Source organism: Zeus faber, assembly GCF_960531495.2.
Source record: "Zeus faber genome assembly, chromosome: 6".
Taxonomy (NCBI): domain Eukaryota; kingdom Metazoa; phylum Chordata; class Actinopteri; order Zeiformes; family Zeidae; genus Zeus; species Zeus faber.
The window spans coordinates 1,232,955-1,254,771 of record NC_137201.1 but is presented as its reverse complement, the minus strand read 5'-3'; the positions used below and the strand labels follow the sequence as shown (position 1 = coordinate 1,254,771).

At 41.5% G+C, this 21,817-nt stretch overlaps 1 protein-coding gene across 5 annotated transcripts in view; it reads left to right on the top strand.

Moving 5' to 3' along the window:
• ppp6r3 (protein phosphatase 6, regulatory subunit 3) overlaps window positions 1–16,074 on the top strand; it is a 66,328-nt gene extending 50,254 nt beyond the window's left edge. For 4 of the 5 annotated variants that reach the window (XM_080002283.1, XM_080002282.1, XM_080002280.1 and 1 more), the window contains exons 19-25: window positions 2,441–2,556; window positions 2,885–3,083; window positions 5,590–5,687; window positions 5,935–6,115; window positions 12,975–13,085; window positions 14,482–14,613; window positions 14,804–16,074. In XM_080002283.1, coding sequence (XP_079858409.1) covers window positions 2,441–2,556; window positions 2,885–3,083; window positions 5,590–5,687; window positions 5,935–6,115; window positions 12,975–13,085; window positions 14,482–14,613; window positions 14,804–14,855 — 889 coding nt within the window. In that variant the 3' untranslated portion in view covers window positions 14,856–16,074. The remainder of the gene's footprint in view (window positions 1–2,440; window positions 2,557–2,884; window positions 3,084–5,589; window positions 5,688–5,934; window positions 6,116–12,974; window positions 13,086–14,481; window positions 14,614–14,803) is intronic. The other variant, XM_080002284.1, reaches the window with a different exon arrangement.
• Window positions 16,075–21,817: the final 5,743 nt, after the last annotated feature.

Sequence of the window (21,817 nt, the reverse complement as noted above, 5' to 3'; positions counted from 1 at the left end):
TCCTCTGGAGCAGGTTTTCATCAAGGATCTCTCCGTACTTTGCTCCGTTCATCTTTCCCTCGATCCTGACTAGTCTCCCAGTTCCTGCTGCTGAAAAACATCCTCACAGCATGATGCTGCCACCACCATGCTTCACCGTAGGGATGGTATTAGCCAGGTGATGAGAGGTACCTGGTTTCTTCCAGATGTGACGCTTGGCATTCAGGCCAAAGAGTTTCATCAGACCAGAGAATCTTGTTTCTCATGGTCTGAGAGTCCTTTAGGTGCCTTCTAGCAAACTCCAAGCCGGCTGTCATGTGCCTTTTACTGAGTAGAGGCTTCCGTCTGACCACTCTACCATAACAGCATGATTGGTGGAGTGCTGCAGAGATGGTTGTCCTTCTGGAAGGTTCTTCCATCTCCACAGAGGAACACTGGAGCTCTGTCAGAGTGACCATCAGGTTCTTGGTCACCTCCATGACCAAGGCCCTTTTCCACCGATTGCTCAGTTTGGCTAGGCGGCCAGCTCAAGGTAGAGTGCTGGTGGTTCCAAACTTCTTCCATTTACCAATGATGGAGACCACTGTGCTCTTCGGGACCTTCAGTGCTGCAGAAATGTTTTTGTACCCTTCCCCAGATCTGTGCCTCGATACAATCCTGTCTCGGAGGTCTACAGACAATTCCTTTGACTTCATGGGTTGGTTTCTGCTCTGACATGCACATGTCAACAGTGGGACCTTATAGAGAGGTGTGTGGCTTTCCAAATCATGTCCAATCAATTGAATTGACTACAGGTGGACTCCAATCAAGTTGTAGAAACATTTCAAGGATGATCAGTGGAAACAGGATGCTCCTGAGCTGAATACATAGGTACATGTGATATTTCAGTTTCTATTTTTTAATACATTTGCAAAAAAAATAAAAACCTTTTTCGCTTTGTCATTATGGGGTAGTGTGTGTAGATTGATGAGGGGGGAAAAAAGCAATTTAATCCATTTTGGAATAAGGCTGTAACATAACAAAATGTGGGGAAAGTGAAGGGGTGTGAATACTTTCCGGATGCACTGTATATATTGAGTGTGCACTGTTGGGACTTATGACCAGCTCTCTGACCAGTTGGTTTTGTATTGTACAATGCCGCGGCGTATTGTAAGTGGCGCGGCGTCTCTCTCTCTCTCTGAGAGAGAGAGAGAGAGAGAGAGAGAGAGAGAGAGAGAGAGAGAGAGAGAGAGAGAGAGAGAGAGAGAGAGAGAGAGAGAGAGAGAGAGAGAGAGAGAGAGAGAGAGAGAGAGAGAGAGAGAGAGAGAGAGAGAGAGAGAGAGAGAGAGAGAGATTCCTTTTTGAGTGTGTTTTGAAAACCACCACAGACTGCTGCGCGTTCTGCTACCTACAGATGCTGTGACATAAAGTATGGGTCCGACACCCCCTTATAAATGCGCTTCAGTTGCACCAGCTCTCCGAAGACAATCACGGGGGTCATTGTTTTTTTTGCAACAAGGCTCATTTGCATAGAAAGGGGCCAATTCTGCTCCAAAATGCTGGCATAATACCTCATTTTAATACGCCAAAATACCAAGACGCTATTTGAATGACAGCCCAGTTAGCGGTGCATTTCACCGTTTGCAGATGCTTTTTGAATTAGACGCTCACTTTTTCTGTTATTTGTGCTGGTTTAGCGGTCACAAAAGCCGCGCAATCGCTGTGTGCGTGTGCGTGCGTGCGTGCGCGCGCGCACCAATCAGCCACAACATTAAAATCCCTGACGTGAGGTGAATAACATTGATTAATAAAAAACATAAATGATTAAAATAAATAATGATTTCGCAATGGACCCCGTCCAATTCCTGGGGGTTCTTAAGGGCACATGGATCCATAGATTGGGAACCAACCTTGGATATAAAATGAAGTCAGTGTCACAGTCTCATATTTTAACGTTTATCATTTGATCGTTGGTTAAAAAGTATTGTCGTCAAGAGTTATTGCACTTTGAAAACTATGTAACAGCCGCTCTCCCTTGCATTCCTTTGAATATCTGTTGAAATCTGAAGTTTTCCAGGATACCGCAAAAGGAAGTTCCTTATATGGAGAAATCGGGGCGTGGTATTATGCTAATTAGAATTTGCAGACACACATCTGTCCATTTATAATAATTTGGATTCATCAACATACGCATACTGGTAACATCAAATATGGCTGATATGCAAGTGTTATGAGACCGGCATGAACTTACCATATCCACATTTCTGCGCTTAAAGTCAGAACACTTCTCCGAACATTGAATAATAATTACATTTGTAACAAAGTTTTTAATACACATCAGACAAAAGACATATTGTTTTACACTGCCTGTTTTATGTCTGCCACGTGGTGGTTCTGCTGGTGGGTATGTTTGTAGAGACCTAGGTTCTACAAGCTCCTCACAAGCTGATTCACGTCCTCTGCCTCCTGTCTCTTCAAACAGGAGTTCAGGCAGCACAGACAGTGAGGAGAGCACAGACTCTGAAGAGGAGGATCTTAAGAGGGAACCGTTTGAGGTTTCCAACCCCAGCACTGACGATAGAATGGAGGTTGATACAGGTAGTGTGTGTGTGTGTGTGTGTGTGTGTGTGTGTGTGTGTGTGTGTGTGTGTGTGTGTGTGTGTGTGTGTGTGTGTGTGTGTGTGTGTGTGTGTGTGTGTGTGTGTGTGTGTGTGTGTGTGTGTGTGTGTGTGTGTGTGTGTGTGTGTGTGTGTGTGTGTGTGCGTGCGTGTGCGTGCGCGCGCGCGCGCGCGCGCGTGCGCGCCCTGTACTCCTCCCACACTCCTTGCGTGTGAAAGAGATCAATCAAGTGCGACATCACAACACGTGTGTGTTAATAGGGGTGTTGGTGTGTCTCTATTCTCTAAGCCTTTGAATTCTTTTTTAGGCCCCGTGTGGACTGCAAACTTTGATGACATCCCCATGGACACTGGGAGCTCCACTGCCCTGGTATCCAGCACCAACAACCCTGAGTCCCCCTCATCTTCCTCCCCAGCAGTGCTCCCAGACACAGCCTGGAGCTCCTCTTCTGCTACCATCAACTCCGAAACGGGTTGGGCGGACTTCTCCAATTTCACCCCTGTCAGGTAGGGGAGCGCCACTAGCTAGCAAACTTGAGCTTTATTTCTCTAACAACTGAACAACTTACTTGTCATTTGATTTCTATAATTACAAAACACTTGACTTTTGAGTGGCTGTGTGCACACTGGTTAAGATAATTTGATCGATCCAAATCTGTAATAAGAATACAGATGAGACAGAAATTCCAACTAGGGTTTGGTGATCAAGTTGGCCATAGGACTGTGACAATATGAATTTCTAATGGCGGTGAAAAAGCAACGTATCCCTGCGAGAATGCAGTTTTGGGTTTTTTTGTCAGTCAGTGTGCATTACAATAACAGGATAAAACAAATAGAAGCCTACACAATGCACGGGGATAACATTTAAATGAGGAATTATAAATTAGGGGATTCATAAATAAGAGTTTCCGTTAGAAAAGAATTGGTGCCAGACAACATGTCCTGGAAGATTTCAATTCCCCGGACAAACGGGAGGGATTCCGATAAAATATTGTCTGTGTTTATTGAGCTTAAAATCAGTTGATAAGCAGGCTATATAGAGAATGAAATCATCAAGTCAGAGAAGAAGAAGAAACAGTCTTTAATCGTCACACGACAACACATGCTTGCACACACACACACACACATGCACATGCTTGATGGTGGCCGGTGAAATGGCTCCTCTGCTTTTGACCCATCCTGGCTTGTCCTTCCTCCGGGGGCACAGCCAGGAGCAGTGGGCAGCATACGTGGACGCGCCCGGGGACCAGGTGATAAGTGTCCATCGCTGGTCAGACGATGATGGGTGCATGTTTTTGGTGGGGGTCCTTACTGACGTGAGGTGGAGGAAACCCCATGTGAGCACGGGGAGAACATGCAAACTCCACACAGAAAGGCTCCTATTTGGGAGACAACCCGCCGGAGCACGGTGCCAACAGCGCCCCAGGCGGGAATCGAACCCAGGACCTTCTTGCTGTGAGGCAGCAGTGCAATGCACTGCGCCACCGTGCCACCGTGCCACACAGTTAACGCCATTTTTAAAATAAATAAATAAAAATGATGACTATTACTACTTGAAATCAAATAATTTCCTTGAACAAAAAGTAACAAGTGCAGCCGCTTTAATAAACATTTCACTAAAATAAAATTTTGATCAAATCAAAAACAATAAATATGGCAAGTAGCTCTAAATAAATAAAGTTTGTGGTGTTGTTCGTCTTTGTCAGGACGTCCCGTCGACATATTTACACAATGGATATTTACCGTCTGCTTTGGGTCGGAACTGAAATATCCCAAAAAAAAACACCAAACTATGGATGTGTATGTCCCAACGACACATCATCTTTCTGCTTCTCCTTCTCAAGTTCTGGATGCTACAGCTCCGTCTGCGCGTGTAATGTGTTTACAAGCACAACCACAAGGGAGGTGGCGGGGCTTAGTTATATATCGACAAACGGGATTTGTCAGACGTGAACGGCCAGCTTTAGATCGTCCAAACCGATTGGCTTTCAGTTGCAACTTGCCGAGTGCCGAAATGAACAGATCCGTGGAATATTTATCGAAATGATCCCCCCAGCACTAAATCAAATTGTGCTCGGAGACAATTTTTTTCACTGGACATTATGACCAAGAGAATTAAATATGTCGGACTTGAACAGATTTTTCCGGTCAAAAAACAGTAATTACCGGATAACGGAAACACTGTCATATATTTTTATATGCGTGAATCATCCGGACATGGATGCGAAGACAGCTCACCAGCTGTGTCCTGTTCCTCCAAATAAAACAACTAAAAACACACTGTTTTTAGTAAATATCCATTAACCCCTTCTCTCCTTCTCTCTCTTTTACACATATCCTACATTATTTTGTTTTATCTTGGCCCCCTGTTGAGAACCCTTTGTTCTAGACCAGGCCATAAATTGCAAGCCATACCCTGAGTCATTTCCATCTGCAATTTCTTCCGTGTTAGTGGAGTTTGAATTAATGGGAACCAATGTCAAATCCATTGTAATTGTGTAATTGAATTAACATTATTTCTGCAGATATTCCTATGAAAAATTATCTCACTCCCATCACTGTGTGATGCAAAACGACAAAGTTACAATATCATTTAAATGTATTAACTCTCATATTGCCAGGCTGCCATCTAGTAGCCAATGGGTAGAAATCCTGGTAACCGCCAGGATTACAATGTTCATTGTGTACTGTCATGACTTTATGCCATCTATTAGAAGTGTTGAAATTATGTTTTAATAGTTAATAATAAGGGCTCACCTTAACAGTTAATTAGCCACAAATGTTATGTTACTGATAGAAGGGTTTTCAAAACTGACTGAATCACTTTTTTTTTAATTTTACGTTTGTATTCAAAGCATTATCACAAGAGTTTGTTTTTAAAACCATTAAATGATTTAAACATTATTTGGTGCGTACCTGCAATCTGAGACTGGCATCAGTTATGGGAGTAGTCCAGAATGAATACATTAATGAAATAATACAAATGCCATTTGTGTATGTTTTTGCTGTGCAGCCCCAAAGACCCTCTGAGATGCAACTCGCCAGTTGCTATGGAAACAAGTGTTGAGACTGTGGACCCCTTGGGTGTCAACGCACCAATGCAGCCCACCGGTGAGAGAAAGATGAGATGCCCTTGGGTGTTTGTAATTTCTCAACAGTTACAAGAGAGGGAAAGTGTCAAAGTGTTCTGTTTTTTACTCAAAGATGAGTTTACAGCAGAATTTGATTCTTGGAATCTCTGTGTAAATCATGTGAATACAGCTTGTACACAAACACAATCATCTGAAGTAAATAACCTCAAAATGAAGTTTAAAAGTATCATTATTTATCTATCCTCTTTCCAACCCCCATTCTTCAGACTGCGACAGCTGGCCAAGTGATGAAGGGGCCCTGCCCCCCTCCTCCTCCCCATCAAGTGCCGTCTCAGAGGAAGCGGGTGGCGAGCATCGCAGCATTACGGAGACAGTCATCAATGGCTCCATGAAAGAAACAGTCAGCCTCACAGTAGATGCCAAGACTGAGACTGCTGTCTTCAAAAGGTTAGACACACACACACACACACACACACACACACACACACACACACACACACACACACACACACACACACACACACACCACAGGGCCTCTGCATGCTTTAATCATGGAACACTTGAAGGCAGTTGCATCTCTGCATGTAGCTCACCAGACTGAAGTCCATCTTGGGCTGGTTGTTGAAATTTGATGCATTGGTGCTGGATTGACTACTGAAAGTCATCAGTGTTCAGTGTTTCCCCTATATGCACCTAGTAGCAGCGGAACGATATTTGACCGCCGCTACTGATTTAATTTGATCCAATTTTTTACGAGATAATGGGAGGAGAGGGCTCTGTCTTAACTCTCTAGAAACTAACATTATATTATTTTGCACTATGGCACTTCATATCCAGGTCAATTCACACCTGTGAGTAAAGCATATAAACAAGAAACTTTGTGCTTACCTGATAATGTCAGCAAAACAATTATATCAACAAGCACGGTATATATAAACACTGAAGCAAGCAATACTGATCATGGATTCTTATCAGGATTATAGTACGCAAAGGGAAAATAGTCCTGCAACTTCACGAGTATCGCTGTTGGCGCGGTACCGGCAAGTGGACAGTCACGCATGCAAAAAATGTCATACTTCACCTCCGCTGCTACAACTCCATGCTAGGGGAAACACTGGTGTTGGTGATCTAAAAATTAAAGCTAAAGATTTTCATAGTATGAGTTAGGGGTGTCACGATTCTCCAAATCCACGATTTTATTTGCTTTTCGATTTTAAGGTTTCGATTTGATTTTCAATTTAAACATATGTATTTTTTTCAGCTTTGACGGCTATGCCATTGTTAGACTATCGAGCCTATGATATAAAATATATACATATACTGTACATATGTAAGATATGTAAAAAAAAAACGTATTTCTCGATAAGTAACTTTTATTTGAATAACAATAATTATAAATAATAACAAATATGAGTATTTAAACACACCTAAACAGTGAAGAGCTTTATCAAAACGACTTTACTACGAAATACTTAAGAATAATAAACAATAAGTTACTTATTACACTACTTTTAAGTTACCAAAAATAAGCGTAGAAAAACTGATGCTATTTTTGCCAGAGAGGAAATCTGGTAGTAAAAGGCTAATTACTACCTGTCTTGTCTTCTACATGTACTAAACGCGATCGTTATCTTATTTGCAAAATTAATTGAGATTTAAACTTTAGTTCACCTCACCTTATTTTGCCGCTGCACGGTAGCAGACTGGCAAATGTTGTAATAATCCATCAAATGAGCGATTTTCCCGAAGCCTTGTTCCGCGATGTTTGTTTACAACAACATAAAGCACTGCGTCGTAAAATATTGCCATAAAGCAGTTCTGCTGCTGCCACTGTAATCAGGGATGGCAGACCGCATCCACTAAGGTGAGGGTGAATTAAAGTTTGCATCTTCAATTTTGCAACATAAATTTATTCCGTGGGCACGGTATTACAGGGAAAGGCTTAAGGTTCAGAACCGTGGATTCTTGATACCCCGATATACCTTAAAACGGTATACCGTTACATCCCTCGATCGACATCCGCTGGTGGGCGTGTGCACTGTACGTTGAAGGATGAGCCGCCTGCAGCTAACCCAGCTCCAAACCAAATTTCATAAAAGTCGGTTCAGACCCGGGCGAACTGCAGTTGACTCCGCGGAAGGGCCTGCACCGCGTAGTGCACACTGCATTTGGTTACCGGCAGATCTTGACTGCCCCATTATGGCGACAATGTCAGACAATATTACGGGGAGAATTATGGGGAGATTGGCTAGAATCACGAACCTGCTTGTAATTTCGATTGATTTTTGATTTTTAATTGCAATCATGACACCCCTTGTATCAGTGTGATTTTCATTTTGTTAAACATATTTTTTTAGAATGGTAAGCAAAGATATCCAGTCCTTTTTATAAAAAAAATAAATAAAAATGGTAGATGACCCTTCAAAGTATTGTTAGGAAGCGGTATAAAAACAAGGCATTGGCACCAGTATTTAACTTTTTTTCATGATTCCCAGCCCCAAGTCCATCTTTATTGTTGTTGTCTCGAGCTCTTTTTTCCTCTGTGTTCCAACAATGTACATGGTCAAAATGGCTCATTCGGCCGGGTGTTCCTTGTGACATCACCACCTGTGTGTCAATGTTGGATTTTTTATTTATTTTTTCTTCCTCAAGCCCCACTTCCTCATGACCACTCGTAATTGTGGTTTTAGCCATCTTGATGCCTTCCCAAGCAGCATGTACAGTATGCACCTTTACCAGCCAGTAAAGTTCACATTTCCTTCAGACAGATTAATTGAGAACTTTTTCATAGTTTTGTTGCTGGTTCTCTGAATACGGTAACCACTGGAATTACGCTTTCACGTTAGTTGCTGCTTTTGTGAATCAATTTTTGAGTCTTTCACAGTTTGAGAAGATTATTTTCATTCCTCTTTTTCTTAGCTGAAGGGTGGGCAGCATCCTCTTTTGGCATTTCATAATTTTGATCTGAGTTTGAAATTAAATATTATCTTACTGAGTGTTGAACCCTATCGTACAGGTAGGGTATTGTACAATATTTGAGACTCCATTGTAAAATAGTTTCAGCACCCCACTGTGGTCACATACAAAACCCGCAGGAACGTAAAGGGTTGAGCCAAGCCAGGTGAAAGACACCAAAAGAGTGAGTTTTTAACCATGTGTGGCCATTACACACTGGTGAGTTTCCGCAACTTGGGAGTTGCTTGAAAACTACTTTCGGTTTCATTTTTGTCGGTTTTTCGTCGAGTCCTTTTTTTTGTTGTTTTTTTTGTTTAATTTGAGCCTGCTTCCCCCATACACACACAAACACACATAGACAGACAAACACACACACACATTTAAGTCTTCCAATTCTGTATTGTAACTGCCCGTCTGTCTGTGTAATTAACAACTGTATGACTGTTTGCCTGACACTTACAACCAGAGCTTCCCCTCCTCTCTTTCTCTCTCTTTCTTGCTGTGCGTTGTGGGTGTGGTCTTCTTCAGGGTGTTGAAATCTTATCGGTATGTACAGCCAATCAGAGATTAACCTGCAGCCATGATGTGGTCTGTTGTCACGTCAACCCCCCCCCCCCCCAATTTTAATCTTCTTTGAACTCAACTTATTTTATTATTTTTATTCCATTCTCTCCATTCCGCATGTGTTTCTCCCTCTCAAGGTGTTGGAAAAAGTTTAAGTTATAATTATTTCAAATGATTATGGGTTAGGGCCTTTCTTTGTGACTTTAGGTCACAAAGAAATTGTCAAAAACAAAGATATGCTTCTCAGCTGCCTTCCCACTTTTAGTTATGACATTTATTTGTATGTTAAATATACATGTATATATTTTGGGGGGGTTCACATGTTGAAATTTTTGCTCAACTCTTCTCCCTAATAGAAAATGAGGGAGCATTTATTAACTGTATGTCGCTATGGCATCATTAACTCCACAGCAACCAGTGAGAAATTTTAAATCTTATTTCCCTTCTGTGTATAGAAAGACTAGTGCTCTGTCCGAAATGGCATACTATGCATCCTAAGTCTTTAGGTATGTCTGCAAACAAGTTCAAGTTCAAGAGATTATTTGTCACATACATATAGATACGTTCATACATATATAGTGTATGCTCGAGTAGTATGCAAAAAGCACAAGGATGATATCTTGCAAACACTGCATGTTATGGCAACATGTATCCCTCAATGCCCTATGAGAGAGAGGTGGGGGGGTGTTCCTCCTTCTCTGGCTCGGTTCAATGGTCTTTCTGTGAAACATCAGCCACTAAAACTAATCAGACCAAATAAACAGTGGTCGGTAAAAAAAAAATTGTGATTGTCTTTTAATTGTACAATAAAAAATATTATCTTGTGGCATGGGGGTCGGTCCGCCCCTTGAACTCTGCAGTCATATCCCCGATTTGGCTTCATTTTAGTTTTGCGCGAGCATTGGTAAACATTCGGCTACCAAACAACCACTGTTGCAAGGTCTCTGATACAAAGCCTAATGCCTGCTTTATATTCTCTGCAGCCATAGTGTCGCCAAGTGCACGCACACTATAAATGACATTGCACGCCGATTTTGCTCATGGGCGCAAATTTCCAATCTCCCAATTTTTGGAACTCCACACCGTGCGCTTCAGGTAGTTAAACATGGACACATCCAAAGGAATGTTGTGCGAAAAGGTCCGCAGATACAATGTGTACGATTCTTCCATGTGTCACCACAGAAATAACCAGAGGGCGTTGAACTCACAGAAGGAGATAGCGCTGTCTCTTTCAAAAGATTTTGACTATTTTAATACCTCAGGACTTCTTCGTAATGTTTACACCGACAATTTGCCACTGACACAATAAATATACATACATTTAACACTTTCTATTTTCTATTTACTGCCCTTTTCTAGTTATTCAGATATTTCCCCTTGGACTTTGGAATCTTTACAGCAGTTCTTTCAGTTTCCCCTGGTGGTTTGTGCACAGCATCTACACAGCAACGCGCAACTATAATGCTCGTGCTCTCTGGTACTGCATTCATGCAAACATCCATGAAGCTCCAAGAAGCCTCATATAGGAGGAGCAGCCACGTTTGACGACGCTGGTGAAGTTTCTATGGCTGTTGTTATCGATCCCTAATTCAGGAGAATCATCAAGTGTCCTTGAGCAAGACACTTAACCCCTAATTGCTCCTGATGCCTGCGTCCATTGGTGTGTGAGTAATTGTCAGTCCCTTTGGACAAATGCGTCCTCTAAATGAAGATGTAATAATGTAATGTAATTCCCCAATCTTAGTTATTCTGCCTTTGAGACTCTTTTTTGCAAAAGCAAGGTAAATTCAGGGAGAGTGGAAGTGAAGTCTTGTCCACACAGTGATAACATAAGCTTCTGGTAAAAAATGGGCAACGGAACATGGACTTGTATCGCAATTGAGGAACATCTCAAATCTCCCTGTGGTTCTTTTCCTTTGGTTGCCGAACTCCCGTTTTCCACACCTCCATCATTGTCCCCTTTTCACATTTCTTTTCACACCAGTGTGATCTGTTACTCCATTGTGTGTGTGTGGTTCTATGTTTGTTCAGTTTATGCAAAGTTTGAGTGGGGGGAGGTGTACTTTAAATAACATTAGCAGGCTTGCCAACCTGCATGCATTTTGTGTATCAACCACGCAATTCTTGGTCAAAATACACAGGTACAAAATACCAGCTGAAAGTGTGTGTGTCATTTAATTATGAAAAACAATAAATAAATCAATACAAAACAATACCGTACATTTACTGGGTATTTTAACTACATCCCTGGGATTGGACCAGATGCTACGACGTGTGGTTCTGTTAACCCTCCCCTCCCTCGCCGCTCACTCACCCCCACTGATGTGCAGCACACTGAGCGCAGCGGTACTTTATTATCCACCAACGCTGCATTTCTGAGGTAAAATGGAGAGTGGGGGAGTAATGAGCACAAAAATGTGACCGTAATGTAAACAGAGAAAATGTCGGCAATAGAGATGCACCAATTGATCGGCCGGTTTTCAGCTTGATCAGCGTGACCGGCCGATCAGATATATTTTCAGATTCTATGCACGCCTGATACTTTACTCATGTACTGTACTCCTAAAAATGCTCAGATACTCAAACCCGATACTAATGTAATGTAACGTAGTTGCGTAGTTGACGCTCATAAAAGAGAGCGAAAGGAGGAAAATGTCCACTGTTTGGAGGTACTTCAAGGTAAACGAAGATGATTAGATCAATTATTTATCTATTTTCTGACAATGTTCCAATATTGTGCAGACTGCGTATCTACCGCTGTAATAGTTGAGCTCCGATGGGGATGAAAAGTTTGACTCTCTTTTCAGACTCGGTTCTGGACGAATCAGTAAAACGAGTCGTTCCATATGCTTCAGTTGGTTTAATACACAGTGAGTTCAAGTTAACGAGAGTGAGAAGAGTGGGTCATTTTATTACTTTTTTTTGCAATGATTGTAATTTATTTTGGAATGGCAAGTACCATATCAATATAATAGAAATGTATATTTGCACTCAAAGGTGAAAGAGACTTTAATTTAAAGTTTGAAATGGACATTTCCATGTTAGATATGTTGTGTCCTACTAAAACTCAGTGAGAGTTAAAGGTTGCATTATACTGAAACTTGGTGACAGTCCCATTTTATTGGAACTCAGTGACTGTTCCATGTTGTAATTTACTTTATTGGGACTCAGGAATAGTTTCATGTTCTATTAATGTTCCATAGTAAAAAATGAACGATAAGAAACAGTGTCCAAACCAGCAATCTCTCTATTGTGGTAACTGAAAATTGCAGCGGTACTCCGTATGTGCAGCTGTCCTATCACGTGAGCGTGATCAGATTACACAATGTGTTTTTCTTTAACGTAGAGCAGAGGTACCCTATGACACCAAATGATGAGAAAACATTTTTTCTCAATTTCTCCAATCACAGATATAAGCTCAAAAATATAGGACGACAATGTAAAATGTATTTAATAGTCAATGTTTTGTTATGAACATACAATTAAATGAATATCAGAATCGGCAGGTCAGACTTAAAGAAATTGGAATCGGCCAAGAAAATTGCAATCTGTGCATTTCTAGTTTGTAAACATGTTAGGTAAATCAACAAGATAGGGTATTTCAAGGGGTATATCCTAATGAGATAATTAAGTATATATAGTTAGCCGTAGTAGCTTACATACGATGTGAGTAACTCAAACCCCACTCCCTGTTACACTATAGTGGTACTTTCCCAAGGTTGGCAGGTCTGCATTAGCAATGTCGGGGGACGGGGAAAAAAAACCTTGACTTGTGCTTGTGTTGCAGTGATGAAGAGAAACGTGTTTCCTCCAAAGAGAAGTACTCTGTGAGCGATTGCGATGACACTGAGAGAATGGGAACCAACGCGCTGTCGTTGGCCGCCTGTCTTACAACGAGGTCAGATTGATACTTTACCCAAAACAACATTCCTCTGGAACAATACTATTTACCTGTTGCATTTAAATTGTAATTTCTTCTTCAGTATCAATGGATAACTTATCTTATTCGGGGAAGGCTAATGGGTAAATTGTCTGACCAGCCCCGAATTCATGGCGCAATTTGCTCTCAATAATTGATATCAATGAAAGTAAAGTGGTGCTGCATCATTTGTGTTTAAATTTTTATTACACAGATATACATTTCAAATTAATCACAAAGATGAACCACCCTTCATAGTCCAAATATGTACGATCATCTGGTGTGATGAAGTACATGACTGTAAAGAGCGATGCCTTCTCAGTAGAGCTGGACGATATGGCCAAAAACCTTATCATGCTAAAATATTACATACCATTCGATAACAATATTTATATATTTTTTTGTTGTTGCTGTAAAGAAGACACTTGTATGCCATGATGCATTTTTAAAAACACATTTACTGGTGGAATGAAATTGACCAAAATAAACACTAGTCTTAGAATAAAAATCTGTATTGTAAAATTTAAAACTGAGCAGCTTTTAGCATCTTTTTTTTTATTATAAAATACATCTCAAAGAAAAAATTTGAAGATAAAATGCCAAACATATTTATACAATGAAAATTGCACAGAACTTGTAATGTAAGTGAACAAATGCAGCTGCTTTAATTGATATTTCACTTAAATAAAATTTGGATAAAATCCTAAACAAAATAAATATGGCAAGTAGGCCTAAATCTAAATGAAAAATAAAGTTTGATTTTGCTCATCTTCATCAGCACATCTCGTCAAAATATTTTTCAATGGATATGTACCGTCTGCATTGGGTCGGAACTTACATATACCCAAAAAAAGCCAAACTAACCTAAAATTTGGCCCTCATTTGTCAACGATACCATCTTCTTTCGTCTTCTCTGAGTTGCTCAGTTTGGATACTGCCACTCTGTGTGCAGCCTACCCAGGAGGTAGGGGGCTGGGCTTCTTTCTATATCGACAAACGTGATTGGCTAGAGCAGAAAGGTTAGCTTTAGATCATCCGAATTGATTGGCTTTTCGTTGCCACTTGCCCAACACGTAAATGACCAAATCTGCCGAATACTGTATATTATTGAAATTCTTATTCTATTTTATTTAGACATTGAGGGAAAAAATATTGCAATAATTGTCATTATCGTTTTATCGCCCGGCACTACTCCTCCGACATACATCGATGTATATCTGCGCCACTTCCTTTCAGCATGTTGTGGGTTGATGATGACGAGGCAGGGTGGGGGTTTAGAAATGGTGAAAATTGGGAACATGTCCACAGCCTTGAGCTGACTCTGAATGTATTTTTCTTGGTGGGAATTGTTCTCAGTTTGTACTCTGTTGTTTAGTTTGTTTGTTTGTCCGTCCCTCTCTTCTGCTGCCTCCTTTGCATCCCATCCTCCTGCCAGTGGGGACAAGTGTTGGCCCACGGGGGAGGTTCCCAACGGTCCAGTAGAGCTGTCAGTCGTGGAAGAGCCCAAGTACGTACTAATGGGTTAATTTGGTTTGGTTAGTTTTGCCATCATCTCATCGCTGTTTGTAGCATGGCCTTGGTTTAATAGGGTAAACGTTTAAGCCTTAGATGCATGGTGTAAAAAGTTAAATATGACTTTAAGTATTTCTCGTCACCTATTATTATTTTTTTCCCCCTTCCCTCCCATGTGTCGTCAGACTCGACCAGAGCCCAGTGTCCTCTGAGCCAGCTGTCAACGGACCCGCCTGAGGATTGCCCCCACCCCACAGGAGCTGCACCAGGGGCCAATCAGCCGAGGCTACCTGCTCAGAGCTCCACCAATAACGCGACGCCACCAGGACCAGCAATACTCCCATAGACTCATCTCAGACAGATGGACGGACGTGTTAAGACACAATATGAACTGAAGAGGCGAAACGGAGAGATGAACTCAAAAAGATAGGGTTGTTTTTTTTTTGTTGTTGTTTTTTTCCCATTTGTTAATATACTATTGTTCTTATGAGGAGATGTGCAACTGATATCTTGCCACTCAAAAGTCAAATAGTAATGTTGCTATAGTAAAAAAGATGATTGTATGAATAAAATATTTTATAAAAAGCAAAAATGTATACAGAAATGGGAAGATGAATAAGTATGGAAAAGAAACCTAGCGGATTTCACACTTGAGCTAGTGTCACCCCAAGCCAACTCATAACCTGTTATTACAGAACTGATTTGTTAGCCTGCACAATAATTGGGGGCGACGACATGATGATGATGACACGACGGCACGACGACGACTTGCGTCTTTGAGTTCTGCATAAAAAGTCAGGCCTATTATCTTGGAAAAAAAATCTACACTCTGCACTGGTCCATCTCCTGAGAACAAAATTGTCCGTCTCCAAAAAAAACTCTTTTTTTTTCAAATTTTCCCCACAGGTATTATTTGTAAATGTTTATTTTTCCTCTGCATTAAGTGAGATTGGACAAGCCTTATTTTGTATTTTTTTGGTATAGATTTAACTTAATTTATTACAGAAGTTCAGCGAGGGTATTGTGTAGTTTCTAAGGAGCTGTACCGAAGCAACCTTGTTGCATGCCACACTAGGGTCGCGCCCCCTCTCCCGGTACACGGAGAGCAGTGGTGGGGGTGGGTGACCTAAAATGAGTGGGATCCCCCTCACTTGGCTCATTCGCCCCACTCCCACTGAACCTCCCAACACCACCCACAACTGAGTCATTGTTTCTTATATTCTTCATTGATTCCCAATTTTTGTCTTGAAATTTTTCTCTATACCTCATCGCCGTACGAGGTAATGACGCCTGAGTATGACTCCGAAGCAACTTCCGAAAATTCCACTGTGTGAAATCTCTGGAATTTTGCCTTCAAGTGGGCACCATGTCTTAGACTAGCTTATCAACTCGGGGGAATAAGCTATTCAAAGACAAATTTGTAACTACATTCTCTAATGAAATAAACAATTCTTGTTCCTCTGCAGTTGAGCTTTCTCATCACTAGTGCCAAATGAACTTCATGAGAAAGGGATGTCCCGTCTGCTTATTGATTCAAAAACTAACGATAAACTAGAATTCTACAGGCTATTGTACATCATGTCAAGCAGTCCTTTTAATAGATTTACTAAAAAAAAATTTTTAATTGATATATATATATAGATACATATACACACACTACTCACAAAAAGTTTTGGCTTAAGGGTGAAATCTATGGAAAATGTAAAAAGTTCACGCTACAGTGATATATCATGAAAGTAGGGCATTTAAATAGAAGCATGCAATGCTGATTTCCTCATCTTAAACAATTTATTGAAACAAAAGCCAACAACAGTGGTGGGTAAACCACAACAAAAAATGTCAATGTCTCAATAACTTATGTGCCCTTGAGCATCAATTACAGCTTGACAACGACGTCTCATGCTGTTCACAAGTCGACTTATTGTCTGCTGAGGCATGGCCCCCCACTCTCCTTGAAGGGCGGCCCTCAGGTCATTGAGGTTCTGGGGTACAGAGTTACGAGCCTCTACAGGGCGACTCAGCTGATCCCATAGGTTTTCTATGGGATTCAGGTCTGGAGAAAGTGCAGGCCACTCCATTTGAGGCACCCCAGTCTCCAGCAGCTGTTCCCTAATGATGCGACCTCGATGAGCTGGAGCATTGTCGTCCATGAAGATGAACTTAGGCCTGTGTTGTTCATGCAGGGGCACAATGACTGGATTAATGATGTTATTCAGGTAGTATGGGCTTGTCACTGTACCATTCACAAAGTGTAGGGAAGTTCTGTATTGACTAGACACACCTGCCCACACTGTAACACCACCACCAAAGCGGGTATTTGATAGTGTCGTGAGTCACGTCCTGATGATCATAAACATGTCACTTCAAACTGGCATCTTTCCAGACGCCTTCAAAACAGTTGTGGTGAAACCGCTACTAAAGAAGGCCAATCTAGATGTGAACGAATTGAAAAACTATAGGCCAATATCCAATCTTCCCTTCATCAGTAAGGTACTCGAGAAGATAGTTTCAGTACAAATAAACTCTTTTCTCAGAGAAAATAACATTATGGAAGAATTACAGTCAGGCTTTAGAACAAATCACAGCGCAGAAACTGCCCTCACTAAAATAGTTAGTGATCTCAGGCTGAACGCTGATGCAAATAAGGTCTCAATCCTTGTCCTGCTAGACCTGAGCGCAACATTTGATACAATTGACCATGACATCCTAATCAATCGTCTTGAAAGGCTGGTTGGTCTCTCCGGCAACGTGCTCAATTGGTTCAGAACATACATTATAGGGAGAAAGTTCTACGTTAAGCTGGGAGATCATGTATCAGAGAAACATGACAGCAGCTTCGGAGTCGCGCAAGGAAGTTGCCTTGGCCCTTTGCTTTTCTCACTATACATGCTCCCACTTGGGCACACCATTAGAGAGCACAATGTATGCTTCCATAGCTATGCCGATGACACACAGTTATACATCTCGGCAGAACCAAATGACACTGTAGCCATACAGTCCATCACAAACTGTTTTCTAGCGATAAATAAGTGAATGAGTAATAACTTCCTGAAGCTAAATGAAAACAAAACTGAAATCCTTCTGATTGCCCCCCCCCCAAAAAAAAAGGGACATGCTACTTAAAAACCTAGGGAAACTGGCACCCTGGGTCAAACCTGAGGTTCCAAGTTTGGGTGTCATTCTAGACTCCGACCTGAGCTTCAAGTCCCATATTAACAAGGTGGCGAAAGTTTCATTTTTTCACCTTAGAAATATAGCATGAGTAAGACCTTTCATAAACCAAAAGGATGCCGAAAAGCTGATTCACACCTTTGTATCAAGCCGGCTTGACTACTGTAATGCACTTCTCACTGGCCTTCCCAAAGGAACTACTGAAAGGCTTCAGCTCATCCAAAACTCTGCTGCCCGACTACTAACTAGAACTAAGAAGAGAGAACACATCACCCCAGTCCTGGCTGCCTTACACTGGCTTTCAGTTACATCTAGAGTAGACTTTAAGGTCCTTCTCCTCATATTTAAAGCTCTAAATGGGCAAGGACCAGAATACATCACCAACTCCCTTACGAACTATGTGCCCCCAAGAGAGCTACAATCATCTACTGCTGGCCTGTTAGAAGCACCAAGTAATACACAGAAGAGAATCGGGAGTGCAGCCTTCGAAACTTGTGCCCCAAAGCTTTGGAATGCACTACCTATAGATATTAGGAAAGCCGGCTCGTTTGTCATCTTTAAAAGAAAACTAAAAACAAATCTATTCACTCTAGCCTACAACTAGAGCTCTCCTGCACTGCTATTTCCTATCGGCTGTACCTAGTCGGCCTACCTAGCAGCACTTTGTAACTCTATGGTACTCTAGTTGATTTTCCCTAACGTGTGTCATCACCTTGTGTCGCAGCTGTGGAGAGACAGGGCCGAGGTCAGCTGACATTCCAATGAAGGAGACTAGATACAGACTGAGGGACAGTTTGTTGTTTTAACAAATATGTATAGGCCACAAATCTTTAGGTGTCTAAATTAGTAGACTAGAAACTGTAAATTAGTCACTGTGCTTTGGCTTGTTTTTAACTTTAATCTTTAATTCTCTGATTAATGTTTTTGAGTTTCATTATTGGTTAAATCTTTTACTTTCTAATGCGCTGTTGTACAGCACTTTGAGTTGCATTTAATGTTGGAAAGGTGCTATATAAATAATTTTTTACTTGCTTACTTACTTAATTACTTACCACCACCAAAGGCTCGTCTGGTGACCACAGTGTCTGATGTATAGCTCTCTCCTTGACGTGTCCAACATCGTTGGCGGCCATCATTTCTGCTCAACGTGAATCGGCTTTCATCAGAGAACAGCACTGAGGCCACTGGTCCCTCGTCCAGTGTAAATGCTCCCTGGCCCGTGCAAGACGATGATGCCTGTGCCTGGTGGTGTGGTCAGGTACCCTTGCAGGTCGTCTAGCACGCAGACCACGGTGATGTAAACGGTTTCGAATGGTCTCACACTTACACAAGTGTGAGACCACCCAAGTGACGTGACACTTGGGTGCCTCTCACCTCCCTTAAATGTTCCTGGAGTTGAGTGGCATTCATCATCCGGTTCCCCAGGGCACTTCACAATGAAGCGGTCATCAGTGTGGGATGTGGCCAAGGGATGTCCACTTCTATGCCTTTCTGTGACTCTTCCAGTCTCTCTGTATCTCTGTTTTGCAACCTGCCGATGACACTCTGTGACACTCTAAGCTCAGTGGCCACTTCTTTTGAGAACATCCTGTTTGAAGCCTCGCAACGGCGAGGTACTGTTAATCAGTTGTTAAGTGTCGTCTTGGTCTCATGATGTCAAAATGTGAACAGCATGATGTAGAGGACCATTTCAATACCAATTTTAATTGAACCAGGAAATGTATTGGTCGATTCATGGATCAAACACCTGTTGTGAATTTTGCCGTTCAGCTCCTTGTTACAGAACAGCAAGTTGTGCAAAAAGTGCTGAAACATTGAACAGTTGGACATGTGCATTCAAAAGTTTAGAGAAGGTCAAATTAAGTTCACCTGTAAAGGGTATTGTGCATTTTATCTTCATCCTGAAATTTCACCCGAAAGCATAATATCTCTAACTTTTTGTGAGTAGTGTGTGTGGGAGTGTGTGTGTGTGTGTGTGTGTGTGTGTGTGTGTGTGTGTGTGTATATATATATATATATATATATATATATATATATACATATCTTTTTTTTTTTTTAAGTTTACATTTTTATTTTTTTTTTATATTTTTTTATAACTTTTACAACTCACCCAACTTGTTGAAGATCAGTGGTTGGGGGAATCATCTGGTTTCAGCTAATTCATGAACAGACATAGATAATTGAGACACATAGAGAATAGAATAATAGAGTATCCACAAACCAAACCCAAGTGAAGACTAGAGTACTCAAACGAGTTGGTAATAATTAGAAGTGCAGATGTGGGAATGCGACAAGACCATCTCGAAGACACTGAGAATATCTCGGAGCTCAATGCTGTTAATCATACGGGGGGGGTTAATCTACCCCACACCGCCTAGGTAAGGCCATGACTAAACTCAGTCGCCAAAGAAGAATGGCAGTTGTTTGAGGCTCCCATGACAGTAGCTGTCAATCTGTCTTGGATGGAGAAGTCTCAGTGGCTGAGATGGAACGTGAATGTTCATTGTTAAACAGTCTCTGAAGGCATTGCACATAAAGGGACCTTATTGAAGAGTGGCAAGGAAGAAGCCCTGACTGGGGAAAACAGACAAATCCTTGCCCCTGAAGAATTGTCAAATGTTGCTTGAAAGGTACTGCACAGACAAGTCTTGAGATGAGACTGAAGTGGAAGTGTTGGGCTTGAACATTAAGCAGTATTAATGCTACACATCAGCCAGGTAACTGCATCCCCACTTGAAATTAGGTACTAATGGACCTAGAACACTGCCAGAGCAGCGCTGGAGTGGTTTTAAATGAAATAAGCTCATATCCTTTTTCAGCCTGGTCAAGGTCGTGACCTTGCCCACTATAAAATGTGTGTGGCAATTTGCTGGTCCCTAACTAATCTGACACAGCTTAAGCTATTGTAAGGGTGCAAAATCAATAGGCTTCATATGGAATGAGTAATTCACAAATACCAGGTTGCGATAATCACTTATGTGGGGAACAAATGGTTGTGGGCTGAATATCAAGGCAGAGTACACTCTATACACCGATCAGCCACAACATTAAAACCAACTGCCTAATATTGTGTAGGTCCCCCTCGTGTAGGCAAAACAGCTCTGACCCATTGAGGCATGGACTCCACTAGACCTTGTTGTTCCTTTGTTGTCGATGATGTGCTGATGAAGAAGGAATCTCTGCTGACGCCGACTTGATTATAATAATACGTTTATTACAAGGAAGAACAGCATCAAACTAGACTTGCCATGGATGTCTGGGAGAGAACAAAGCCAAATGCAAGAGACTGTCTCTTATACTTGTACAGAGATAACATAACACATCTGGTTCCATTCCATAGGTCTCAGCTCAGCCCGTCTGACATGAATCTAAACATATTCCACTTCTCTACTCACAGGGCCCCCAACGTAAACACTCTAATGTTGACGTTCTCCGTGTAACTTTAGAAGCAACATATGTTAATAACTATACTATACGATGAGCTCTTTTCTTGGGAGCCCAGGGCCCTTCTTCACCCCACACATTCCAGACACCTCAATCTCCAAATGTGCCTGTGGTATCTGGCACCAAGACATTAGCAGCAGATCCTTTGAGTCCTGTAAGTTGTGAGGTTGGGTCTCCATGGATCGTGCCTGTTCCAGCACATCCCACAGGTGCTCAATTTGGATTGAGATCTGGGGAACTTGGATCAAATATGAATCAAATATGAATCAAATATGGCTCAGTCACCAAGCATTCTTAACTGTACACCGCATCCCAAATTATTATGCATATTGGATTTAAGTGTCAAATATAAAAAAAATTGTTTTTCAATTAAACTCATGGATGGTATTGTGTCTCAGGGCTCTTTAGATCAATGAAATCAATCTCAGACACCTGTGATGATTAGTTTGCCAGGTGAGCCCAATTAAAGGAAAACTACTTAAGAAGGACGTTCCACATTATTAAGCATGCCACGGGTTTCAAGCAATATGGGAAAGAAAAAGGATCTCTCTGCTGCCGAAAAGCGTCAAATAGTGCAATGTCTT